At 31.5% G+C, this 13,518-nt stretch overlaps 1 protein-coding gene across 10 annotated transcripts in view; it reads right to left on the bottom strand.

Annotated features, from left to right (window-relative positions):
* The window catches only part of LOC130898343 (protein muscleblind), a 559,833-nt gene that overhangs the window by 45,384 nt on the left and 500,931 nt on the right, over positions 1-13,518 (bottom strand). For 3 of the 10 annotated variants that reach the window (XM_057807588.1, XM_057807590.1, XM_057807589.1), the window contains exon 4: positions 8,700-8,882. In XM_057807588.1, the coding sequence (XP_057663571.1) occupies positions 8,700-8,882 (183 nt within the window). Of the gene's footprint in view, positions 1-1,267; positions 1,484-6,257; positions 8,883-12,952; positions 13,034-13,518 lie in introns of those variants that run through there. The other 7 variants (XR_009059886.1, XR_009059887.1, XR_009059888.1 and 4 more) reach the window with 4 other exon arrangements.

The raw sequence follows: 13,518 nt of genomic DNA, 5'->3' as shown, positions 1-13,518 counted from the left end.
AGCATCACGTGATATTTGATATAGTGAAGCGCTTAGGGACAAGTTCTAATTAAAAAAAAAAAATCAAAACCACAAAAATATCCATCGGCTACTAAAAAATTGGTAGACGTAGAAATGGACAAAAAATTATTAGTTACAGGAACACAAGAACAATACAACACAGGTTAGCTTTTAGCTTGCAAAATAAAAGAAAATAAATTGATAGTTTTCTAGTACCAGGTAGAAAGTTTCACTTTATATTAGACTAAAATCAATCTTGTATCAAATTTCTAAAAACTAATTCAATTTGTTAATAATTTTTGAAACCACTTTCAGCTTTATTATTAAATTTATAGCAGATTTTAATCGAAAAAATTTGACTATAAGTGCTAGTAACTTCGCTAACCTCACAATGCTAGGAAGCTAGAATATTAGCAATGAAAATTGTACAATCGTTATAATTAAGATGATAGTTGTTCAAGTATTTTTCCTTTTTGGAAAACAATCAATTCAAATAGAATGATTCGAGGATCAAATAGGGTGTATATTTCGAATGCCAGTTTTAGTGCTTCATCATCATTCTTCATGAATATAATTTTAGTCCGATGCGTTTCATTCCCAACTATTTCATCTTCTAGCAGTGTTTCTAACCTCATTCTTTCATTCTACAAATAACCTTTCGCTCTATTTCTGAAGCGGACTCAGATGCAAGCCAAAACGCTTAATTTGTAGACATAATAATCTGTAAACTGGAGTATTACCCCTTAATATCCTTAGTGATGTATCAAATTAGAGCCACAAACCACTAATAAGTGGAAAAACTTTTTTACATAAATTTTAATTCGATATACGTACATGAGAAATGTTTGATGTCAAAAGCAGTAAATTTTGAATCGTTTTTCTTAATTTTTTCAATTTGTTTCAACATTAGATCGTATTTCAACTCAAGTTTTTTCATTTTTTTAAGACCAAACGACATTTTTAATCGAAACTAGCTTCTCATTATATCGACACAAGTTAGCAGAAAGCACTTCTTTAAGAACTTAAAGTATTTTTTCATAATATATTGAAAGCTGTTGAAGTTATTAATAACAAATTAAAGTAATCAGAGCATTGTATTTGTTCATATTGTATCTCGTTTAAAATAACTTCTACCTAGATACTGGGTTCCAAAAAATAAATAAACCAACGGTCAAATAAGGTTTGGAAACGAAAAACACGATTTTTCCAAAAACAAAAAAGGAAAAAAAATAGCTGGCGTGCGCAGCACTAAGATTGCGTAGCATACCGCGCTAGCCCGGGACTGTGCGGCCTTGATTTGGGCTTGGAGGTGCAGAGGGGGATGGAAATAGCGGCAGGGGTCGCGATTACAGCGGCCCTTGACTGCATCCATGCAGACAGTGACAGTACCGTCCTCGTTAGCAGTCACAGAGTCGGCGGGATGCGCAAAGCGACATTCCGACTCGGCGCGCTTGCACGCCCCGCGCTGGAACTCACGGCACACCTACAGCAGATTTACCCCGGCATAAAATTCAGCGCAAGCTGCCGCTGCGAGTTTTATTTTTATTGGATAACAGCGTCCGATATCCAAAAACACAAAAGAATCATTGTATTCTTTCCTAAATCGCGATCTAGTAACGCATTAGTAAATAAAAAATATGGTTACATATTGGTCGACTTAAGAGCGGATTGTTTTGAGTTTTTGAACCCCATCACAAATTTTAAGAAGAGTTCATATCATTATATTCATTAAATTTAATTTTTAAGATCCACATGGTTATCAATATCTTCATAAACATAATTTGTGTTATTAATCTTTGATATAGAAATCAATTAAGTTAAAAGTAAAATGAAAGCATCCTCCTAGTCCTTGTCAATTGAGCCGGACCTCGATGGAGGCTTCCACATCACTGTCTGAAATCGATAACTTCCACTCAGTCACTATGTGCCAAATCTAGTTAGTTTCCACAGGAATTGTAGATCGCGATGCTTTAGTTGTGTGAGACTTGGCATTGCTATCCATAAGTATGACATCTTCATTCAATATATAGTGTGGATAACTTCTACTGGGTGCCGAACAGCCGCCTCAATTCTTGCGTTTCCTCATGCAGGAAAATAACACCTGCTGGATAAATTCGATTTCGAAAACAGTCACTGGAGGTTCAATCTGGTAACTTTACACTTCCTTCAGCAGTGGGATAATAATCAAGATTCCAGATTATGATTTCCACAACTTTATAAACAGAAAGTGTCGTTGGTAATTGTAGGTGTTTCCACTACCTAGTTGTTTTTTGGATTTTAATACATATACTATAAATGGCAGTTGCTGCCACCAAAAATTTTCCACGCGTCTGGTAATTTCATTAGTCCTGAATTGTTTGGAAAGATTCAGTACCTATCCACACACCAGTTGTCAATTTTAACAAACTTTCCCGGTTTCTACATATACTTCTTCAGCTTTCATGAAAAGTTTGAGTATGTTTCCATCCAACAGGATTTTTTATTTGCCGTTTGAAAGGTAACTTTTATTCATTAATTTGAAGTTTGAAACTAGTGTAGAGATGGAGATTTCTACTTACATCTTCCCCACTTTTGGAAAAATAATCCTTGAAGCCAAATTTTGATAAAAAATCTAACGAACGAGATCAATAATTTGTGTTTTCTTATTAAATAATTGATGAATTACATTGAATACTTTAAATTGGATAAATGGGACGTGGATTTTAACGATATGTACTCATCTTAAAACGTCGTTCATCTCCATCCAACCGAATACGCAGAATTTATTAAATTATTTACAAAGTATCAATCATTTAGTAATTCAGGATTGAATCTATAAAGATTATATTTCAAAATCTTTTAGTAAATTATTTTTGTCACGCACGCAACACTTGATTGATTGTCATTCCTAATGGATCAAGATTTTGTCAAATATACCTCTAGTTCTTCGTGATTTAAGAACGTATTGAAATATTGTACTGTATAAAATTATATAGGTTGATTCGTAACTATTCGTAACTTGAAATAATTGCGGGTTATTTAGATCCTAACATCAAACGTACCTGGATACAATTGTACGTTAGAATTAGATATATACATTAAAGTTGATATTTTTTTATGTCATTGATTCTTATTGACGAAATTGAGCGACGGCTTCTTCTAATGAAACTTTTCAGTATTTTTCCAGTCCCAAAAAATGCTTCTAGAACATTACTGAAGAAGAGAAAATACGTACAACGTTTACCAAACGAAAATGGAGATGTAATACGAAAATAATATAAATAACTACTCAACAGCGGAAGAAGCTTCAGAAATAGCTGAAAACAGAAGAAAATTGAAAGCTCTCGTCAACAAAATTGGACGGAATACACAAAACGACGCGTCTTCAATGTAGTCGACGTAAGCTACCACATGAATCTCTTCGATATATCAGCCGTTAAACGTAAACTTCCGTGAACCTCGTCGCTTCTACAAATGTACAGAGGATCGGTACGTGCTCCTATAGAAATTGCACCCTAGATCATGCAGGCAACATCTCCGTAAGCACTCTTCTTTTTAAAGCACCAATCTGCAAAACGCAGGTGTACTTGCCGATGAGATGGAGTATGTTTTGGACCAATCCCAGATGTCTTAGGGGTCAGGTTATGTTCTTGAAGCCTTTTTCTTACTGTCCACTGACTAATAATCACTTTTGGCACCTCACGGAGCTGTCGCTGCACTTGAACGACATTAAGGAGACGTTTTTTTAAGGTTGTTGACAAAATAAAACGGTCTAGCTGTTCAAGTCCATTTTCAATTAAAGCAATAACTTTTGAACATTTGACAAATACCTTTCTTCTTTCTTTCTTTCTCATTATTATTGTATTGAATACAGTTTGATCCTAGCGCAGAATGTTTGTCCAAATAAACCTGCATTTAGTCCATGTTATGAATAGTCTCGAATTACCATGTTTGAGTGAGACATCTACGTAAAATAAAGAGAATTTTTCCAAAAGTTTAAAATGTTCTGTTGTTAAAAGATGGAAATTTACCGTTTTAGCATTTTAGAAATGTCTAAATTAGATTTGTAGGATGGTAGAGTTAAGACCAATGTCTAGACGATATAGTACAGTCAAATTATTCCAAGATTAATGTCTGGTCATTTAGTAAAGTACTCATTTTATTAAAAGGGGAGTTTACCAAAAAACTCGCAGTAAGTTTTAAGATAATAGATATGTACAATCTTTTTGGGTACTAAAATATTAACTTAAAACCAGAAACAGCCTTTGATTTAGTCAATATATGCATGATATTAATATTGCCAAGTGATAAATTTGATTTTTTACGTTATCTAAAAATAGGAGTAATAATTATCAAGTGACAAATGTTTAAATAAAACGTCGAATTAGACCCGAAGCTACAACATGAAACAATATATTATAACCGATATGAATTTGATAGGTAAATATATTCATAAAATAGAAAGCTTTGGAAAACTTTTTCCTTTAAAAGAGAAAAATGGACGGTATAATATATTCCTTCATAAATAATTCAACGAAATTCTTCTGAACGTATTCTTTTAGCTTGGGATGGTCAACAATGTGAGACGCTGCGTTAACAAACTTAAGGATAAGAGCCTATGCTATTGAATGATCATTTAATTTTTGTTTGTAATATTGAACTCGGCCATTTTTGATAACAACAAACAAGATTGAATTTTTATAACAAATTTTTTATAGCAAACTATGTGAATTTTCCCGAAAAAATTAGAAATAAAACCTTTCATATGAAGAGAGATGTTAATATCTATAAAATATAAAAAAATAATTCATCTACTTCGATATCAAGAGGGGTTAATTTCATCATATATTTACAGGGTGTTGCAAAAAAGGTGACCCCGTCTCTAGAATAGGTAGAGAGTTGAAAATTAATTTGCTTTCTACGCAAAACTACTGGCAACCTTGTAAAGAAATTTCATAAGAATGCTTTTGAATGAATTTTTTTTATATTACACGTACTAAGCAGTACTAAACTTTTTTGAGAATAGATTTATTAATCAAAATTTCGAGTGAACTTACGGAAATACATCAAATCGCAAATTCTAATATGTTTACGACCATTCTACGAAGTGCTATAAATTTTTCACTACTAATTTGATTTGCTGAGATACTGAGAGTGGCGGTAGAGACAAAAACAGCAGCGTCTACACAACCAATTACAGTAGAAAAAGTTGGTAGTTGGTAGTGTCTATTTAACCAGATACACTAATGGCATTTATGACATATTATAAATTTCATATCACATACATTTTTTTATTATAAAGAATAAGAACTAACATCTTCCGTCATCAATTGTTAATCTGTTTTTAATCTTTAAACTTCTAAATTTAAATTGACCCTTCTCACTTTCATTGAAAATAGAAATAGAGAAAAATGTTTTGTTGTACAGATTGACAACTTAATTTTATTTAAATCAGATACATGTATTAACTAAAAAATCAACCCTCAATAATGAAACTAGCTTAAGAGAAGGGTCAGTGCCACAAGTCAGTCTTCAGAAATCAGGTATCACTTAAGAGAGCTTCAAAACATTACTACTAAGATCTTATGGAAACTGCCATAAGGACACGTGGTGACTGTACAAGCTAATGAGTTCTATTTAGTAATTTAATGATGTTCCATTGATGAATTGAGCTCATCTAACTGATTTTGTTTTTAGTAAGAATATCTATTTATTTATTTATATCCTCTCAAAGCCCAAGGGTCAATTAAATGGTGTCGAGTGTTTGGTAATGTTTTAAAGAATTTTTACACCGTTTCATAACGAAGAGAGAACCGGTTCCAAGGATACAAAGACCGTTCCATATGCGGAAAAGGTCATGGAGTCGGTTTTTTGGGATAATTTTCATATCGAGAGAAGAAATCAAGCACGAAACGGTCACATTTGGCTAAGAAGAAAGTTTTATTTCATCAAGACAATGCACCAACATATCCGTTATTGCAATGGCCAAAATTGATTAATTAAAATCTGAATTGCTATCTTATGTACCTTATTGGCCAGCTATAGCCCCCTTGGTTCATTTTCTGTTCCCAGATTTGAAAAAATGGATCGATGGTCAAAGAAGAGATGATTATTATTATAATAAGGGTATCTAACTTATTCAACATCGCTGGGAAAAGTATATGAAGCTAAAAGTTGATGAAGTTGATAAATAAATATATTTTTTTACAAAATTTTTTTGTTTTCTTTGTCTGGTCAAATACTTCTAAAACTGTCCTCATATAATGTCCTTGCAGCTCTTTTGTTTTTATTGTTTTTCACGGAATTTCTTAGCTTCTGCGTTAATAATTTGAAACTCTTTTAAAATTAAATTGAATTCCAAAAATAAGAGGGGCACCCAATTATTCAATATAACAGCTATAATGATGGCAAACTAGTTGAAGCAAATTTTGCTACTCTATAAAAATATATTAATAAATTAGAATCATCTTAGTTGATCTAGAATTTATAAAAATACTTCCAAGTTTGGTATAATATCGCCATAATTCTTTGGAGTTTAAGGATACAGATCTTTGAAAAATTTTCTTTATAACTAACAAGTTTATTTGTTGTAAGTGGCATGGAAACTGTTCAAAATTTATAAAAATATTACATATTATCTTTATAAATGTAATGGATATTTGAAACTTTTAATGAAATATCAGCTCCCCCAATTATATTTGTTAATTGAGCCATCATGTCACGGTGGATGTCGTTTCAATATCAAAATTGCGATATGAATAGCATATATGTAATTTTTTCAAAATGAAAAACTCAAAGCAAGGTTTTTAACAGGTACATTCAAGAGTTGTATTTATTATATCTCTTATAAATATTAATTAATTGAAATATCAATTCCTTTTGTATGCCATCGGAGAAATAGCCACTACCATAATTTGAGGGTAAGTTTAGGAAGAGTGACAGGTAAAAGGGGAAGTGAATAATGATCAATGGCCAAGAAGGGTGCGTAACAGCAAGTTAGGGAAGCGCGGAAAAAATAAAATAAAAACTAAATGATCATCCAACAAATCAATGATAACCTTCTATCGAAAAAAAGCGAGAGACACAAGATTACTTGCGACTGTAAAAAATATAAAAAAAGGGACTAATTCTACACAGAATTTGATAGGTAGGTAAAAAAGAGCACACCGTGCAGTCAAAGTCAGTCGATAGAAAGTTACAAGTGCTCAAAAAAGTAATAATAATAATAATAATAATAATAATAATAAAAACGGAACTAATATTTTATCAACTGTATATACAGCTTGAAATATTACAGGAGAATAAAAACTAATATATTTTGTAAAGTCATTTCATTGACAGCTTTACAAAAGTAGTACAAAGTTCAAAATTTTTCGAATTGTGAGTAAAAACACAACAAATTTTCGATTGAATAATTCTTTGTACACAATTTGTTCTGTTGCTAATTTCGGATTTCTATTGTTGTTTAGAGTAACGCAACATGAGATATTTTACGTGCTAGTGCCATAATACTGAATTTAAGACCTGGACGAGGAAGCCACAAATAAAATTACCGATTAAATCACGTGGCAAGGCTGGTAAAATTAGGGAAATATTAGTGGAGCAATGTACTGTTTAGTGATTAGACCAGGGCTAAATAAAGTCTTTGGAAAATTAAGAAAAATCTACAAAAATGGAAAAAAAATTATTTATGGGCAATCTGATAAAACTATGAGACTTAATTATGAAACATTATATCCACACTTTACTCACGTAACCTCAAAATTTATGTGAACAATTCCAATAATTAAGTTTTCGGTTTTTTTATTATTTTCTACGAAATTCCATGGAAATTTACCTTCTTATATGCCAAACACGCTGTAGTTTTTTTATTCAAAATATTTATTTTTTCACTTCATTTCGATTTAATATCAAAAAATAATTTTTAACTGATTTTTACGAATCAAAATACTATTATCGCATTCAAGAAGAAGTTGCCTGGTTTTTTAGGAGTTTAGGAGAAACTTGCGCTTTATATACGTGTGGTACCGAAAATATCTACTTCGTATATTATGAGATGTAGTCGTTTGTAGAAGCTGTCAAATTTTTCTAAAATATGTAATAGTTTTAATTCTCCTATATTGTGTAAACAAAGGTATACCTATGGGAACAACAAAAACTTATGTACACAAGGGACATATTGAACTACATCTATATTTGCTAGGTGGGTTCGAACATGTGTAAGAGTGTTAGTGTTTTCGTGTTATTTACCTTAGAACTATACAGTTCCAAGCTATATTAAATCCAATAACCTGCGAAAATAAGAATAAAAACAAATAAAAGAAAAATAAAAATGAAATGAAAAAAATATAATGCAAATAAAAAGAAAAAAAAAACAATATATTGAAATCAAATAATAATAGTAGAGTTAGTATTGAAGTAGATACAATTTTAAATATTAACGATGAAATACATGATACTACAACTAAAAATAAAAACGAACTAAAAGTGATATAAGAAGCAAATAAAAATAAGAAATTTTTCGATACAGTTCCCATTTTGTTGATGTGGTAAATTGCTCTTTCAGACATAACTACAAAAATTACAAAAAAAAATTTAGAGTTTTCCAAAATTCTGATAGAGCAAACAAAAATAGAGATACCTGTCAAAAATTAACAATTCATTTAAAATAGATCAATGAAATATGTCGCAGGTATATTAATCAAAATAGGATTCCATACCTCTAATCTATCAGAACGGGGCATCTTCTGTTGTGTCACCACAGTTTGCGGTACCACTCCTAAAGGAGACCCAACGCCCGTTGGATCCGGACCCATTATCGTCGGCATAATGGGACCTGGTGCAAAATACGGACTGTACGTACTTCCGACTTGGGGCATACCGGTGAGGTAAGGATTAGCAGCCTAAAAAAAAATCAAAAATCAAACATTTCTACTCAAGTATGTAATTTATTTTAAGACGAACTTACAGTTAAATACAGTGAGATTATGCGGCTTTGTGCAAAACAAACACAGTCTGATTATATATTTTTCAATTTGTTTCAAAAATATTAGGATTAGATTCATTTATACCAGGTGATCAGAAACTTATTGCCAATACGAAACAATTACTATGAAAAATTACTATTTTCGTTCTACAACTGGTACGTTGACAAGTCTATGGTGACGTAAGGGGAATTGAATCAGGATTATGACAGCTAGAACACAAAAAGCGAGGTACAGTGCATTAGCCAACAAATTGAAGCCAGCGATACCAAACAACGCTGTGGTTCACTCTCAAAGAATATTTTGTTGATGCTCTTTCTAATTTACGTCAAGCCCGTCCAATTGAAGATATTTGGGCACTTTTACCTCGCAAAGTATATAATGGAGAAACAATTACTGCGCACAAGTTACAACACTCGGCCGTAACTTCCATTGCACCGTCGTGAAAAACCAAATGTTGGGCTTTGAAACCATGGAACGTCCTTCTTATAACACAGATCTGGCTCCCTTATACTTTTATTTTTTTGGAACACTTTGAGAGATCGTCGATTCCCTTAGATATGGATGTTCGAGATGAGTTAGTTTACTCCCTATAAATCATATCTTGCTTCATCAGACTTTCATCTCTTTGGAGCGCTCGAGAAGACTTTGAAAGATTGTTGAATTGCCTCAGACATGGACGTTCGGAATGGGGTAGCTTCCTCTTTACAACTCAGATCTATCTCTCCAGGTCAATATATCTTTGGAATTCTCGAATAAGTTTTTAGAGGTCTCGATTAGCCTAGAACAGGGATCCGATGCATTGATCAATCAAAAACCTTCTACCAGAAAAGTATATGGAAGCTTGGGTCGAACTATTTTTTTTTTCATTTTTTTCTGTGTAGCCCCAGTTAATAAACTAGTATTCTCATAAAGAAGTAGTGGGTCACAAGCTAGTCATGTATTAAGGTCTTTCCATAATTCTTAAATTTTGATCTCTGATTTTTTTATTTGATTAGACCAGTAGTCAATCAATGAACCTTTCAAATGTCAACTATTACTTAAAACATAGTTTAAATGTCAAACAAATTGAACATTCTATTGAGGATGTTTTGACAGGAATTCCAATTTCTAAAGCTGCCAAAACAAGTGACGAACCCCGAATCAAACTTTTATACAAAACAAAAAGAAAACAATCTTAGTCCACCGGATTAAAAGATTGGCCGAAGCTTGAGGATAGAAACTTTGTAATACTGTTCAATTCAGTAATTAATTTAATTGAATTGTGCCATTGAAAGACCAGGAAAAACCTGGCATACGAGTTTTTGAAAAGCAATCCTCACTACTAGATTAAAAAAACAAAAAAGTGTAAGAAATAAAGAGAGGAAGAAAGAACGGGAAAATGAAAAATGCAGTTTTATGTGAATTGTTCTATTTCAAATGCTATTATATATAAACTGTTTTTTCGAGGAAAAACAAAAAATTATATGCGTTGCTTCTAGAAAATGGAATAGAAATTACAGGTTCAAAATTTGGTAATCAGCACAACCTTAAGGACAATAATGTAAGTATTTTAAAATAAATATTTTGGTTAGTGAGGAAGCACTCAATTATGAATTTAGGAGTCTCCTAAAAAGTTATTACTGTTTTATTTTTTAATGCTAAATAGATGACTACTTAGAAAAAATTTTTCGTTAATAACAACAACTTGAAACAATTTTTTACGTCATTATCGTCAGTGCGTAGAAGTATAAATTACTTTCAACTAGAAAGATGAAGAATCCAGCAACTGAAAATTGAATATTTTAGTAAATATAAAGTTAATTACAAAAAAAAAAGAAAAACGAGTGAATATAATCAGTCTCAGTTACAAAACTGTGTTTATTTTGCAAGTTACATACGTTAATGACAAAATAAGCAAATTTGTTTAATTTATACTAAAAAAGTCTATAATCTACCTCAACTAGTACTGTTTAATTGATAAATGTCAAGTGAGTGAATTGGTGGATAAATCTAATATATACGATGTGTGCAATGACCTTTTATTTAAAAAAAAAACAATCTCCGAATGGGAAACGGCTTAAATTAATTATGAATATACTAATTTAATTTGTTCTTTTTGACTAACATTTTTTTTAATAATATCCCGACAATTCAGTGTTTATGACGAAATTGGAGAAATATATTATATTTAATAAAGGGTTGCTAAAGAAGTTATTGAGCTGTAAAAAAAGTAATGTCGTTTTTTTATGTTTTTCTAACCGAATTTATTGAGAAAAAATCCAAATCCTAATCAATTATTCCAAGAGAATGGATCCTCAAATACTAATTAAGTATTTAGTTCCTGTATTTTTGATATAGATTACTTTGATGTAGCCTAAATAGATATTTTAAGAATTCTTTTAAATCATTAGGGTGGAAAACAATTTCAGACAAAAAAGTCCTTCGGAGTTTTATTGATATTATTGATAGTTACAAAGTTATGGTGGCTAGAGTTTAAGCGATGATAATTTTAGCTTACTAATCGCGATTTTTATAGTTGAAGTTAAAAAAAATAGTTTATCTTATTGGAAATGTTTTTAATGTTGATTGTATAATTCAGAAAAATTATTTTATATTGGGTAAAAAAGTCGTGAAAATTTCATTTGGTGAATACAAAACAATACAAAAAATTGTCCAAACATGTTTGAAAATCGAAATCTTTAAGGTAGTTAAGATTTGTTCAAACTCTCATACACTAGCCACCCCAACTTTCTAAGCATCAGTAATAGAAAAATACCTCAAACATCCACGTTTGTATGAAATTTGAGGATCTACAACTTTGACTTGACGAAGTTTTTTTTCACTAACTTTTACCGTTTTGTCAAAATTCAATAAATAATTTTCATTATTTTTTTTTACATCTACCAGTGGATGATTTCATTTTCTTGGATTATAGTGATATAGAGGCCTTACTGATTGACGACTTCTTTTTTTGTAAAACGTCAATAACGTCGCTATAGATCTTCTGAAATTTTTCTACGAAAAACTGAAACAATTAATTTTCACAATCATCTTTTAGAACCTGATTTACAATATTGGGAAAATATTTCTAAAGAACAAAATCATAGCTATACAATGGATTAAAACTTCCCTACTAATTTCTCTCAATTTTTGACTAGTTACTGAAGATACGGGTAGAGCTTCCGATACTTTGATAATGACCGCAACAGGTCCAAACGTCAAATTTTTACCCGTCTTTAAAAATAAAAAAAAACTAATTTTGAATAATAAGACACCAAAAATCAAGACGATTTAGAAACATGAACTTATCAAAAGGTCTAAAAAATAGTGGTCAAATAACAAAAATTCCACAGAGCTGAATTATGGTGGACACTTTGAGTTTATCGTTAGAAATAAGTTCCCAGAAGAGCCCGTTGATCCCATGTTGGGTAAAAAATTTACTCAAAGTAAAATCATAGATCATAAAATCTTCACCTGTATACCTATGGTAGAAAAGCTAGCGGATAGGTAAACTAAATTTATCTACAAAGTCTTGTCATCGCTAAGAATTACCATTTTGTAGATATCGCGTTTTGAAAAATTGAAAAAGTTATCACACGAGCATTGTATACATTATCTACAATTTTTGTTTCATCTATTATTTTCGTAAAACTTACTGTTCACGAAAAAAATTAGTCTTTAGACCTTGGATGATTTTTTTAAGCACAAAAAATGACTTCTGGAAAATTGTTTCTAACGGTAAAAATTAAAGTCTCCTCAAAAATTCAGCTCAAGAGAAATTTTTATTTGGGATATCTAATTTGACCGGACTATTATTAACTATTATTTTTAATAACTTCTAGTTGAGGTTAGACTATGATACTAAGCGAGTTTCACCAATATTAAACAATGGAGATATGTAATGCGGCCAACTACAGATCAAAATGATAAAATTGTCGAAATACATATTGGTAAAACACACTGTATATTAAAAAGCGACAAAGCAAGGATTCAAGGGTTATTTTTACCATAAGTGCATACTGCTCTTCAATTGTCATTGACAACTGGGGGAAGAAGGTCAAGGGGAGGCAGTCTAGTGGCGCATCCACCTCAAATAACAAAACCAAAATTAGTACCAACACCAAAATTATAAAAAAAAAATTGTAAACAAGGCCGACAATGGCAAAATGGCGAACATGCAGCTCAAATGCTTAGAATTATAACATTTATTAATATAAAAACTACCAAACGACCGTGCTTACGTGCATAACGGATAAATGAGAAAATTGGTTGGTTGTTACGGAAAATAAATAACATGTTAATGTAATATCAAGATGAAGCGTACAGATAAATGTTCATGCTTCAAAAATTTGCCTCTGTGTTATGATAACACGTGCTCGTCGTCGAGTAGACGCGTTTTCAGAATGAATTACTAATTTTACTAATTTCGATCGCAGATTAAATTTTGTGAGTGGTATTCAACCTTAAAGCTGAACGGTTCGATCAATCGGCAGAAATGCTTGTAATGGTACGACCAGAATCTTCCCTTCTTCATTGATTAAACCTGCCTGGGGTCTCGTGAATCCGTACTTTT

The sequence above is a fragment of the Diorhabda carinulata genome, chromosome 9, assembly GCF_026250575.1.
Source record: "Diorhabda carinulata isolate Delta chromosome 9, icDioCari1.1, whole genome shotgun sequence".
In the NCBI taxonomy this organism is placed as follows: Eukaryota; Metazoa; Arthropoda; class Insecta; order Coleoptera; family Chrysomelidae; genus Diorhabda; species Diorhabda carinulata.
This window is presented reverse-complemented; position numbering and strand designations above follow the sequence as displayed.